This window comes from Lepidochelys kempii, chromosome 8 (assembly GCF_965140285.1).
Source record: "Lepidochelys kempii isolate rLepKem1 chromosome 8, rLepKem1.hap1, whole genome shotgun sequence".
In the NCBI taxonomy this organism is placed as follows: domain Eukaryota; kingdom Metazoa; phylum Chordata; order Testudines; family Cheloniidae; genus Lepidochelys; species Lepidochelys kempii.
The window spans coordinates 63,108,032-63,122,521 of NC_136387.1; the positions used below are offsets into that span (position 1 = coordinate 63,108,032).

The window sequence follows — 14,490 nt, forward strand, 5'->3', positions numbered from 1 at the left end:
CAGCTCCCCTACTCCCTTCAATTATAATGATTTTTTTCTGATAGAATTCATCCTTCGGGCATATGTATGCAAGAAACAAATCAAAAACTGACTCATTTTGTACTCTAATCAGGGTTATTAAAACTTGTTGGAAAGCCAACAGTGATTTGGATATGTTGAACTGCAGAAAAAAAGGAACTTATATTCTGTTTCCCAGATCATCTTGCTACATTACACTTAAGAAAATAAAGTAAGGATTTCAGTTTTAAGATGTACATACTTTGCTGAATTTAGCTAGTACTATCAGAAAAGAGAATGTTGCTCAAAATATGTTGTGGTATAATAGGAGCTGACTTAATATAATGAGTTTATTTAACCAAGAAGTCAATTCATAGAACGTAAAAAAAGAAGAGATTTGGGTGGAAAGGGGGAGCTGGAAAAATGATGGGGATAGTAACTGGCTCCCTGTCACTCAGCAGGTGAATGTGACACTAAAGTTGACAGCATTACATACAGTAAATTACATTCACATCCATGAATGGCTCATTGAGCAATTTTGGCATTTTTATTTTTCAGGACACATACAACCATATAGCTGCTGTTCCAAATATAGAAAATATAATGTAAACAAGTAGTTAAATGTTCTTGCAGACTATTTAATAACTTCTGTACATGTAGGGTTATCAAGGAGTTCAAAGAACAATCAGCATTGCCACTCAATCATATGGCTAGTCTGAAGAATTCTCTTGTGAGTTTTATATGGATTATTACAAGTGGGACTTCTTTTGCAAATACCTAGACTGTTTATTGTTCATGCACAATCTTCTCTTTATTAGAGAGGTGGAGGAGCAAGCATGCAATGTTGGAAGACCATATGCAAGACCCTGTGTATTCCATAGTAACACAATTTGTGGGGCAAGTACCCTGCATTCTCTGCAGACTGGAGATTATGAAGCAGCTACAGTCAACTGATACAATTTTGAGGGATTTTCTTGTATTAAATATGAAATGAAACTATGTATTTAGTCCAGTGTCCCATCTGAGTTCCTCAGATATTGCATTGTCTCAAATGCTCTTTAATTTTCAAGCTGCATAATTTTATATTGAAAATTCACAACTGGATCTTAAGGGGAAACTGGAGGAGGTGGCAATTGGATACTAGAGTGGACATTTGGGGCTCTTTCATCTGCATAGATATAGGAGGCATTTAGGGTCTGAGATGTTCATTAGCCAGATACAAAAGTGATATGCCCTTCATTTAATTCTTGATATTTCAAGTTAACAACCCATTGAGATGAACGTGGCCATTTGCACCTCAGCTATCGTTCAGATATGTTTGGATAGCCAGGCAGACAGGCAGCATTTATCAGTTGGTACTTCAGCTAGAAGATTTTCTTCACAATCATGAGGGAATAACACTATTCCTGTTTTTAGGGAAGGGTTCTGACACCCATAACTTTTTCAGAACTTCCTCCATTTTGAACTCTGTGTGTGTGTGTGGTTCTGTAAAACCAAAACATCTGTGTGTACCTGCCAGGATTTATCCCTTGGAAATCCCTTAGAATAGACCTTGTAGGGTTCACTTAGTATGCCCTCTGCAAACTGATCTCTGTCTGAACTCAGCAGAACTAATAATCAAATACATTCTAAAGGGCCCTATTGGGCCTATAAAATTGGTCTGTTCTAATATAAGTGGGGAAAGAGACAAACTTGAAAATAATTTAATGGACTTTGATTCTGGTACATGATCTTGATGGGGGCATTTGAGAGCTACCCTAATAGGAATATTTACTACTACTAAAATATGCCTCTGTATGTGTACCAGTGTCTGTGCAGGTGTGTTGTATGTTTTGCACATTGATATTCTTTCAAGTTACAGGTCAGAGGCTTAGTGATTCACTCTCTGTTAGTGAAACATAACATTTAGAAGCAGCAATTAAATTCATTCTGATGGAATTTGTTCCGATTAGATTGTTAAAATGTAATCTAGCTTTTCATAATCACTCCATTAATGTGTGACACAGTTCCATTTCCAAAATTACTGGAATAGGCTACAGAATAGCAATCACTTTCATTAGAGCGCATGTTTTCCCAAACTTGAATTCTTGCCCACTTATCAGATAGCATTCTCTCTGGTCCAAGAAGATCTGAACAAAATATAAACATTCCATTTTGATTAGATTTCAAAGCAGTTACTAGACACAATATAAAAATGGTCTCTTATCATTGAGCAGAATAATATATCAAAGTTGTGTTTCTTCCCTGGCGTCTTGCCCAACAGTATTGCAGAAGCTATTTTTTCGGCTGGTTGCAGTATTTGGAACATATGCCAATGGATCGGGTCGGATCAAGTAACTGTAAAAAGAAAAAAAAGCAGTTATAAAAGCTTGATGTAAATTAGGATAAAATCCATTTGCATTCTTCCCTAGCATGTTATTGCACAGGTAGCAGTACAGCTTAAAGCAATCTCTTGCACTTGAAAGTCTTACTAAACTGGAAACTTCAGTCTTGTTTCTCATTACTTCATAGAACTGAGATCACATAGCATATTTGTAATTACCTTTATATGTTTCTTCCACATTCTGTACTGTAGTTTGGAAACTTGTATGTTTTCATAAAGTGATGGAGAAAAATGTTACTATCACTGAAGTTAATGTAACCTTCCTACAATGTTACTTATTGAGTATCATTAAGACCTGATTATATCCCTATAAATTTGGGTCACAGTAAAATTCTCGTTTCATTAATTAAACATACCAGGAAGTGACTTTGACTTAAACTTGAGGTCAAAGCACAGAGGGATTTTAATCAGGAATTAAACTTCATCCAGTGAATACACTTGAAGAGGGATGCACAATTTTAGATTTATCATTCCATTAAGGCATATTAATACTAGATTTGCAGGAGATCAAAGGATTCAAATCCATTGTGAGCAAGAGGAAGGTTCAAAATGTGAAATTAATAGGATAAGAAACTGGATCACCAGTTCACAATCAAGATCAGTGGTATCCAAAAAGTAGCATTTATCTATTTGTTGGCTTTTGAGTGGTCTATTGTATGTAAAGTGAGTTTGTGGTCTCGTAGCGGACAAAAGAAACACCACAATTAAACACCATGCTAAATTATTAGCAACCTCAGTAGGAACCAAGGATTAAGGGACTGATATCAGCTAAATCCATGGAGAGATTCGAAATGACTTCACTGGCAGATAGACTGGAACTTAGTTGTTGGCTGAACTGCTTTCTCTGCAGGGATGAGGTACAATGAGGCAATGCAGAAAATGTATGTTATCACAGATCACCCTATATCTGTTTGTTTGGTAAATAACCACAGGTGATCAGTCTTCAGGGCTGTCAATCAGTACCTTTCATGAGTCTATAGTCATATGGACAAGCAAATAGATTACATTAATCTCTACTGTTTCTAATTCAGCCTAAACACAACATGCTAAATCCCTTCAAGTGAATAAAGATTTGGACCCAAACTTTATATGACTGATGTGATTACAGTTGTAATGTGTGTTTCAAATTAAACAAGACTCCAGTTTTAATACTGGAAGAATAATTTGCATATTCAATAAATGTATGAAGGCAAAAATGTTACATTTGTCCCCCTGTAATGTACCCACTGATGCAATTATGAAGGTTTTTGTTCATGTTATTAACTATTCACAAAAAGAATACATTAAACAAAAATGTTTTTTATAGTTTCTCTAAAAGGAAATTAACTTAGACTTGCATTTGTGACTTCTGCAGCTACTTTAACAACATAAACAATGATTTTAGCATACCTTTGTCCATGATATACTTGTAGTCTGAAGTGCCTGACACTGTAGACAATTATTTTTTGACCAAAATTAGGCTCCTAAATATTTAGGTACCTGATTCTTCAAAAGTGAAGAGCTCTTGTCAGCTCCCATTGAGTTCCATTTATACTAAGGTTTATATCATTCAAATTCTTCTATTAGGGTGGTGAGGGCTGTATCTGAGTATCCAAAAGTACATTAAGTGTGTGGCATATGCTGTTTGTTTGTTCTTTCCCTCTTCCTATGGGGATACTGCTTGGAGACTTTTATTTTTATTATATTCTATCTACACTATGCTATATGTTAGCAAAGCCAAGCTCAAAGAAGTGCACATTACTCGGCGTGAAATCCGTAAAATTTGTGGTGTTTGTTTCTACAGTCCGGTAGAATCAGTTTCCAGGAAAGCTGTCTCTTACAGAGGTAAGTTTCATCCTACAAATGGATGGTGCCAGAGGAGTTAGCTGGTAACTATAGTCCTTGTCTCAGAGCCTGATTTTCCCTATGAGCAGTAGCCTGCATTTGAGTAGATGTGCCAACATGTTTTGTCCTAATTTTTTTTGAGGCCGGATGGCTTCATTTCCGGGTAGGTAGCAGTGCTGGCCTATTTAGCCTATCTGAGCTTTAGGGATTCAGCTTCAGGCATGGCATCTTTTTCTGTATCTCAGATGGTGTGTCATGTTGTATATGTTTAGAAAGTAAGTGATAGAGAGATTATATTTAAAAAAAAAAATCAATGTTATGGCCAAAATAAAAAGCCTGTTAGTCAAATTTATAGTTTTGTTGAGATGTTAGCAAATAGTAGGTGTGTGCATTAAAGTTATTACATTTTACCTGAATATCTCTTCAGACACCTGTAGTTACGTGTGTAGTGACTCATGGCCACATACAGATGCAACAGTCGTCAGTGGAAATTGAAGAGCACTCTGGCCCTTATCCAGCAAAGCACATGCTTAACTTTAAAGATGTGAGTAGTCCCATTAAAGTAAAGGACATAGTGGGGCTGGAGTGCTTCGTCTCCAGCCGGATCAAACCCCAGCATCACAAGGTTGAATTCTCAAGAGTTCCATCCAGGCTGGAAAAGCTTATGCATTTCTCTTAGCATGACAATGTTCGTGCTTTTGGTTCTCTCCAAAATGAGGAAGTACAGACACAGGCAACAATTAAGTAGCCTGAACCTGTTTGAATGTCAAAATTGTTGACGTGAGTTTGGGGAAAAGGTCCACTTTCATTCTTATAACACTTAGCTAAATGATTATGTGAAATGTGTTTGGTTCTTGTCAGTTTGTGGCACAATAACATCTCTCTCTTAACTAAGCAATTTGTGAGAAGGTGAAGACAGGAGTGGATTGTAGAAACAAAAAAATGTTATTTAAATTTAGATATTGAGATATTTTAAAGCTTTTTTATTATTCTGAAAAGTGTCAAAATGGGCAGGTGCTGGAATGCTGAAATTTTTGATAACCAAGTAAAAATAGAAGTATTTGAAGAGATTCCTAAAAGACTTAGGATCATGTAACTGGTATCTTAATGTATTTAATAGTCACTTCTTCCTTTTAGGGCCTATGCCATAAGCCCATTTACTTCAGTGGGCTTTGGATCAGGCCCTAAAATCATTAAAGAAAATGATCTTTGAAATAATTTACTGTCTTTGAATGTTTTCGAAAGCTTGACTTCACAATGCTTTTTATTGATGCTCGATGACTAACAAATCATGAGCAAGAAACAAGAGTGAGAATGTAATATAATATGAAGGTATCTGAGAGCTGTGATTTTTCTTAATTTAATTTTATCTGACACTTCAATTTAGAGGGGAGGAAGAGGGTTATTTAAAGAAGAAAAAACTTAAAAATAATCTTGTGTAAATTAATGGATGATTTCATGTATAGTTTTTTTGGATGTGCATGGAAATGATTCCTCATGAGAGGAAAATAAAAGCAATAAAGTGCAAAAGATAAAAAATGAATTCTAGCATGAAAGTGAAAATGAGACACTTTGTGGATCTTATGATTTATGTCATCAACTTACACAACATCATTCAGCTCTAGTCTTGTATCTGGAGAAGGATTGATTAGGATGTAAGAGACGGTGTTTTGATGATCATTCATTTCATCTAGAGGACAAAAAATATACAGGATTTATTAGATTATTTACAAGGAAATGGTAAGAATTATAGCTTTTGCTAAATCAACCTTAACAAATTATGTTCTGTCCATATAGCTGTCAAAAGGGAACTATCAGGCTTGTTTCACAAAGTGACCGCATATATAAGTGCGGCAGCTTTTTTAACTGGAAAATCTACTTTCAAATTGCTTTTATTAGAAATATTTGACGGAAACTCATTTTTCCTAAGAAATTATCAAAATAAAGTACCAATATCTATTTGAGAAGAACTGCAGCAGAATACACGGAAGACTGTTACAGTTAGTGACCTCTACTACCACAGAAGTAGCCAAGCTATTTGTATGTCCATTATTGTAGCAATTTCAATTTTTAAGAGCAACACAGAAATATTATCATACCACCCAAACACCCACAACCATGGGATATCACAATCAAACCTGGAAGATTAATCCCCTTACTGCTAACAAATGTAATTCTCTATCATCAATTGCTTTGGAAATGCTTTTATTTAATTTATCGCTTGTTAGTAAGCTGAATGGGAAAGTCCTTTGAGGGAACATATATATATAATATCTTCCTCTTGCCAACATGTAATTGGCTGTATTATCACGTCACATTGGACAACTGAAACATTTTCTATATTTACATATAAATATACACCACACTTTGAAGGATCCCAAAGTACAAATGATTTCTATATTGCATGACTGAATTGCAGCCTCCACTGGCATGCATGCTGGCTACCAACCAGAATTTTGAACAACAGTGTGGGAAGGAATACTCCCCCCCACCCAATAGATATTGCAGTTAATGCTCACACTTTCAAAAACAAAAAAAAAAGTGTCATGAGCTCCTTAGCATCCATGTAGAATAAAGGACTTTTAAGGTCTCAAAAGACCCACATAGAATGAAATACATAGCACAGGATGAATGGCTACATGGAGTCTACTAGGATTTGAGCCTGAAATTCTAGATAATTGGTGCTGAGTCGAATAATTCAAGTCCCATTTAGCCTTCAGTAGTCAAGTGGACTTCAATGCAAGACCCCCTAGTTATGCTTCTCATGCCCCTAAGGATTAGACTTCTAATGCCAAGTCACTGAGGACCTCTATCCAGACAAACAGTTAAGTATGTGCCTAAATCCCACTAACTTCAAGGAGACTTGAAGGTGTGACTAAGTGTTTTGCTGAATCCAGAGTCTAACTGATTTGCAGCACTGTGTACAAATGAATGCTTGTCAAGAATTAGGACTGGTAGATAGTTTGGGAACAAAGTCAAGCCTTCAAGGACTGTCTCAAATAAGAAATAAACACCTTCTTTAATAATGGCAAGATCAAACTTGAGTAAAACAGATGTGTGCTTTGCTTAGGGCATTAATCCATTGGCTACCAGGGAGGTGCAAAGGCTGGGAGTTACATTCAACTCTCCCCACACCTGAATAGTGGTGGAAGCTAGAAATGTGGTCGTCTAACTTCAATTGATAAAATTATGCTTGCCCCTCACAATCAAAGATATGGCCACAGTGCTCCACACACATTACTTTGATGTGGAAACTGAGGCGCTAGGATGCCACAGTGGTGAATACTGTATAAACATTTACTATGATCCCACTTAAATAGTTCCACCAAGTTGAAAAAATACAATATTTTCTAATGGAATCATAAAGACAGGAAATCTCTCTGGAATTGGTAAAACATTTCAGACCAGTGGAACTTGTTAAGGACACTCAGTGTTCCTAGAGCTGACAACTAAAGATATAGCACACACAAAGATACACCATACATCAACTGCTGCTGATTAGGAACACTGCAGCCAATCTTCTAGGTGGAACAGGCATATGACAACTTCTCGCACCATCATTCAGAGAACTGGGTTAGCTCTCCATTACTTGATACAATTCAAGGTCCTGACTAGGGCCAATGTACAAATTAGAAGTTACAGAACCAGCTGAAAATAACTTCCACTTCATTTGCCTCCCAAGTCCTGAGAGCAGGATTCTGTTTCTTCAGAGCTTTAACACTTAAATCAATGACTTAGGTTCCATATAGCAAATTCAGGTGCCTGAACACCACTGTTTGTAACTGCAGAATATCTTACCATCTCTTAAGATTATTTTGATTTGAAATGTATTTATTCTCATTGTAAATGTTGGTAAAAACATTCTTTAGCTGGTTTCAGATCTGAAACTTTTTCATATTAAAGTAGGATAAATGAACTTAGCCAGAGATGAGAAATATCTGGATGAGAAATATTGTTTCTCTGAATGTGAAACGTTAGAATGCAGACAGTTGTACAAGCTGACTGCTGGCTGTGGAAATGACCAGCGTTTTAAATGATTTCCCCTCTATTTTCTACATTTGCCACGCTCAAGACAGTTCTTTATACAACATAATTTTCTGTTTAATGAAAGTGTCTTTCTTGTAGCATATGCATGTTACTTGACAGGAAGCAGGGACATATGCTGCCAATTAGTTAAAAAATAGTTGGCTTGATTGGTGAATGCTAATATAAGTAGGAGTCAGGTTTTTTTGCTCATTATTTTTTAGTCATTTCTTATAATACCCCGTCACAAATGATGACTGACAGTGGAGCTTGGAACATGTTCTATCCAAAAAGCCCATCCCCCCCACCCCCAATGTCACACACTGCCCTCTGGTATCTGTTAGATCGCTGTCTCTAGTTTTGTTTGATTTTAGTACCTATCCAAAATAGTATTCCAAATGAAACAAGTTTGTATTTACAAGATATGTAGATAAGGAATGTTTGCTCTGTGCTGAGTTCACTCTTGTTTGTTTTAAGGGGAAAATTTCACATTCTGAAAGAATACATGTACTTTTATGAAATGATAATTATCAGAGACACCCTGGTTCTGGGTAGGTTTTATATTCAGATTCCCAAAGTTGCTGCTAATGTAATATATATAGTACTCTGTGAGTTGGTGGATTCTCATATGTGTCACTAAATGTGGTGGAAAGAAAAGGAGGACTTGTGGCACCTTAGAGACTAACAAATTTATTTGAGCATAAGCTTTCATGAGCTACAGCTCACTTCATCGGATGTGGTGGGTAGACCAGCATGATTTCTCTGTGGGTTATCCACACACAGTTTTTATACCACTATAACTCTATATATTTGGAAAACAATATAATTAGTGATACAAACTCCTAGTGTGAATGCAGTTACTAGTATAAAGATGCTGGTGCTTGTATCAGTTGAAATTTAGAGTCTTAATTATCTATACTGTTATTGGAGGATTTGCAGTGTTGTTGTAGCCATGTTGGTCCCAGGGTATGAGAGAGGAATGGTGGGTGAGGTAATAGCTTTTATAAGACTAACTTCTTGTTGGTGAGAGAGTGAGAAGTTGAAGATGATATCTGTGTAAGTTTGTCTCTTTCACCAACAGAAGTTGGTCCAATAAAATACATTACCTCACCCACCTTGTGTTTCTAATATGGGAGGATGTTGTTTGAGTCCTACTTGTAGATCCTTGTTCCCTGGATTAATAGAAAATGAATGCTTAAAGAGGCAGGAGTCTTGGCTTCCTCAGGCTGTTTGAATGAACAGGGCTACAAAAGGGTTCCTATCCATTTCTTAGTGGGCAGCAAAAGTCTTGTTAGAGGGATAATTCTGGGGTGTGGTGGGGAGAGAGAAAGGATGGATCTTCAGGACTTAAAGGCCGAGAACTTTATGTGGAATTGGAGTGATGAAGCAACAAGTATAGTAAGATTTGGCATCTCAGTTTTGCAGATGGATAAATACATAGAACAGTAATGTTTTGTGCAGCATGAGACCATTAATGGGGTTGCCAAAAGAGAGGTTCTCTTTATAACAAAATACAGACATTTGTCTGAAAAAATATTGTAATGGAAATTTCTAAATTAGAAATGGCTCAAATAGATGTAATTAGCTGAAGAGGAGTGTGCTTACCTATCAAACCTTTTCCATTCTGTAGTTTCACATATTGTCTTCCTCAATTTGAATATTGAAATGAGCATTAATGTTGGCTTTCAACTGCGATTTTAAAGAAAACAAAATTTCAGAAAAAGAAAATAAAAAAAGTAAAGGCAAGTATCCACCATATGCAGAATTTCCCTTTGGCTTGCATAAGAATATGAGTCAAGATTATAGCAATATAATTTTCTGCTTTAACTCCCTGTCATGGATGAAAAGTTGGTGGGTTCTTCCTTTCTTTTTTAAATTCTCAGAAAATATATTTGAGCCTGATTCTTCCCTCAGATAAACTTGTGTGACTCCAATTAAGTCAATGGAAAGTGTGGATAATTATCCAGGGATCAAACTGGGGATATTTATTATTTGTATTACAGCAGCAGCGAAAGACTCAAGCTAAAACTGTGGCCCCATTGGGCTAGGTGCTGTATAAACACATAGTATGAGACAGCCCCTGCCCCAAAGAATTTACAATCTAATTAGATAAAACCAAGAGAGTCAGAGAAAGGAATTATTATTCACATGTTATAGATAGTGAACTGAGGCATGAAATTAAGTGAGAGAGAGGTGTACAGTAACCAACAGCTGTGGAAGATCTAGTCTGTAGTTCTATGACAGTCTCCAGCTAGCCTGCAGATTATCTCACTTACTTATCTTCAAGGGTAGTTATGCTTTTTGTTTTTCTCCTATGTTATCAGTATAATCCCTATCAGTTTCTTCCATTTTTGCTCATACTCTTCCTTCTTTTAGGATACTTCCTGACACATTTTGTGGTTAATATTTGTTAAAATATCCATAACATCAGTTTTTACATTTTGTGGTTAAGATTACCAACATATGTATAACAGCAGCTGAAGGTTACTGCTGGGTAAAAGTCCACTCTTTAAGATAGCTTTTTCTTAACTGAAGAGCATTATGAAAGTCTTGCTTAGAATCTTTCTGGGCCTATTTTAAGCTTCAACATTAGTTCCCAGACCCCCTTCATTCCTGCATGCATCTTCTGATACTGTTAATGAGTGACCTTTGTTCACGAACACTAGACACTGTGTAACAGAGTCAACACCCGCTTATGGCAGCCCTGCAAGCAGTCCCCTACCAAAGTTCCCCTTTTCAGGGCTTTCTCAATCAAAATTTCAAAACAACAATTCTCTCATTCAGCAACATCCATCCTTGGGTCTGAATTTATTAAAATAAAGTCATTCCCAAAATAAAGTGCTCAAATCCTCATCAAGCCCCTAGTCCCAGTCTGTCCCGCTGGAGACCTCCCAGGCCCTCCCTGCCTAAAACCTTTTCCATAAAACCTACTCCAGGTTCCCTCTGGAGCCTACTCACTCCCCACAGCCATTGCTTACCTTGGGAAACCTCTGCTGCAATAGCACTCTACTCTGGTGTGTGTAGGTAGTCAGTTCCCTCAGCTTCCTGAAATCTCACTCTACTTTGGTATGCGTAGGTAGGTAGTTCCCTCAGCTTCCTGCTGCTCTTTATAGGGGAATCAGCTTCTCTGTACAAAGCTGGTTCTACTAATTAAATCCCACACCACATCCCAGATGTGGAAGGCAGGGCTAAATGGATGGGACTGTCCAGCTCCAGGCCTCTGATTCTTAAAGGGGCAGGGCCCTCCATTTAATTTTATTTATTGACAAGAATTAAATCAACTACTCACTTTCAAAGGATTGTTTGTTTTTTTTTTTTTAAATGATAAGGAATCTGTTGAAGTTTCCCCTACTAGAAAGAAATCTAACTAGCAAACAAGTGCCAAATCATGCCACCCAGGGGGAAAATCTGAGGAAGGGTTGTGGGGATTGCACAGGGTACACTGGGCCTTAAATTGGGTTCCAGAGCTACCTTGTGCCTGGATTCTGCCCAGAACTGAGAGATTTTAGCACTTGCATTCCAGAGGGACCATATGAGTTACAGGCTGACAATGAATGCTGAGAAGAGAAGTGGCTTATATGACCTCTCCTACCCAAGAACAGAGTGAGCTTATGGGGGAACAGGTTGTGGATCTAAATTACCTTTGAGAAGGATCCATGTAGAGAGGCAGCTGGAGAGAAAATGGACTCATGAAAAGGGGAGGTTTTTGTTTTTGGTTACGGTGTTGTTTTTTTTTTAACTGCTGGTGGATCAGATGAGAGAGTGGAACCCCATGAGCAAGCAGAGGACAAACCCTGGACAAGGAGGTAGAGAAGGGCTTAGATAATGGAACCAGGCTCTCACTTCCTTTTCTCAAGGCCCAAGGCTGGGTTTTCCAGCAGCGAGTGGGAAGAAGTGCCTCTCCTTTCTTCTGGATTGAAGGTCCAAAAACATACATATCATTGGGAGAAAGAGGGGGTGATGAAGTGGTCTGGACTCTGACTGGACTCTTGGTTTTGTTTTGAACTTTCATTATGACAGAAGATGAGATGTTTTGGTTTAGTGGAAGGACTAAACCATTTATAGTGAGGGCAAAAATGAGGCAGAGGCCCCATTTGCACAAAGCAAGGTAAGATCTCCATTATAGGGATGAAATCTTGGAAAGGTTCTCTTTGTGAAGTTTCCTCCCAGGGCCTCTGTTGGGTGCCAGGGTTTATTTTGGGAACATACTAGAAGCCAAGAGCCATCTGTACAAAGACCCTGTGCTTCCACAGCAACTGTGCAGTCTATTGAACCTCACGCTGGCTCTAGTAACTCCTTCCATCCATTGCTGCCCCTGGAAACTCTAATTACTGACTTTTTATTAAAGTAACAGAGTGGTTGAAATTATACAACTTATTTTCTTACCAGTTGGGCTTCCACAGTACACGAGTGCTCTGTGCCAAAGTTAATGCAGTAGAGGTATCACTGATTGTCAGAAGTATTCCTGTCTTTGTAACATCCCAGCCTTCCCCAAAAAGTAGAGCTCCAATTTCTAAAGGCTGCATGCAGTGAAAGGACAAGGGAGAGTGGTGACTCCTCCTACTATTGGGGCAGAGACAGATCTGTATTTGTGGACTTCTTTCTGTGTGCATGTATAGGTGCTCTGAGACTTTAGATTGTGTGTGTTTTGCATGCATGTGCATGCTCATATGTATGAGTGGGGCTAACATATAACCGAAGCCTTGCCTAACATTCCAGTCATTTATTTCCCAATCTCCAGAAAAGACTCATTTTCACCATTCTGTTCTTAACTGCAAGGGACAGTACACACACCAGTCATGATCAGGGTCAGAAACCATCAGCATCTGTAGAAGTAGTTTCATTTGGATGACAAGTTGTCATGCTTGTACCTTTAGAAACGTCAATCATTCTATATTCTAACAAACAAGATGTGTTATTGTTTAGTAACAATATTCCCAGCTGTCTTGTAATGTTGGCTGTGTACATATTGGAAAGAAGGAGGAAAAATCAAATACATGACAGCAATTTTGATCAAGGCAGACCATCCTTTTCATTTCAGAAACCAGTGTTCAATAGATTTTCTCACAATGTCAAAATGTGTTATTTTCATTGCAACGTATAGAATACTCCCAGCCGTGTGGCTGCTAGATTTTTCTGTTCTGGGAGAAAACTACATACATATCACTTTTAAACCATAGTTTGGTGAAAAAGCTGATTGAAATAGCAAAAGCAACATCATCCTTATTTCTGGTTAGTTCGCCCTTCTCTCCCCTCAGCAATCTGTGTTTGCTGTGTTAGGGGAAAAAGACAAGTACTTTCTTTTGTCAACATCTCTTTATATTTTTCCAATAGACAGGCCTGATCCAAAACGCTGGATAAAAACTTTCCTTCTGAAAACAGACTATGTAAAAATGGCACCTTTTCACTCAATAGACCTGTCACTGGCTATATTAGAAGGCATAGCTGTTTTTCCTTACTATAAATAATGTGTATGGTTTTACTCTTATTAGCCCTGCAGAACTAATACAGTTAATGTGAGGTGTGACAGGGTCAGGCCAGACAGCTACAGGAGAGTGCAGGAAGGAAGATATTAGCCTCAGTATAAGTAGGTCCCTCTTCCCCTGGTAACTGAGCAGGGCTTACTCCAGGCTAATAAGGACACCTGGAGCCAATTAAGTACCTGCCAGAACAAGTTAAAAGCCTTCCCCCCAACCAGTCAGGGTGGGTGATAGGTGTTGTGAGAGTGAAGGTGAGCGGTGTGGTAGTTGACAAAGACCAGGGGAAAACCTCACAGGTATAGAATTTGGGGAGAGACCCTACCCTAAACAGGAGAAACACCAAACACCTGAAGAAAAGGTCTACCAGAGGGGAGAGACTGAGCCATGTGTTTGGTGTGGTGCTGCCATGCCTAGAAGGGTTACCAGAGATTAGGGGCTCTCCCCCACCCCTGGCAGGAGGGTTGGGAGGAACCCCGCCCAAGCAAAGTGGAGACAATAAGCCAAGGGGTGTGGGGAAGTAACCTGGGGAAGCTGACAGCTTTCCTGGGAACTGACAGCCTGAGGCTGCTACTTGTAGGGTTCCTGGATTGGGGCCTGGAATAGAGGATGGGACTGGGCTCCCCCACCCCTTTTTCCTCTCACTGGATGTCCACCGAGGAAGCCAGAAGCCCTAGTGAAGCGGTGAGGGCTAGCAGGCCCAGAAACGGGAAGGCTGATTGGAGACAGAATTTCCTTGCCCACTACAAATGGGGTAGGGAGGGGGGAATTCTGAGAGACAAGATG

General features: G+C 38.4%; 1 protein-coding gene across 1 annotated transcript in view; it reads right to left on the reverse strand.

The window, feature by feature from the left end:
• Window positions 1-533: 533 nt before the first annotated feature.
• Window positions 534-14,490, reverse strand: part of KCNT2 (potassium sodium-activated channel subfamily T member 2) — a 286,825-nt gene continuing 272,868 nt past the window's right edge. Inside the window, exons 28-29 of the mRNA XM_073358218.2 lie at window positions 5,810-5,894; window positions 534-2,334 (exon numbers count right to left, since the gene is read on the reverse strand). Coding sequence (XP_073214319.1) covers window positions 2,223-2,334; window positions 5,810-5,894 — 197 coding nt within the window. The 3' untranslated portion in view covers window positions 534-2,222. The remainder of the gene's footprint in view (window positions 2,335-5,809; window positions 5,895-14,490) is intronic.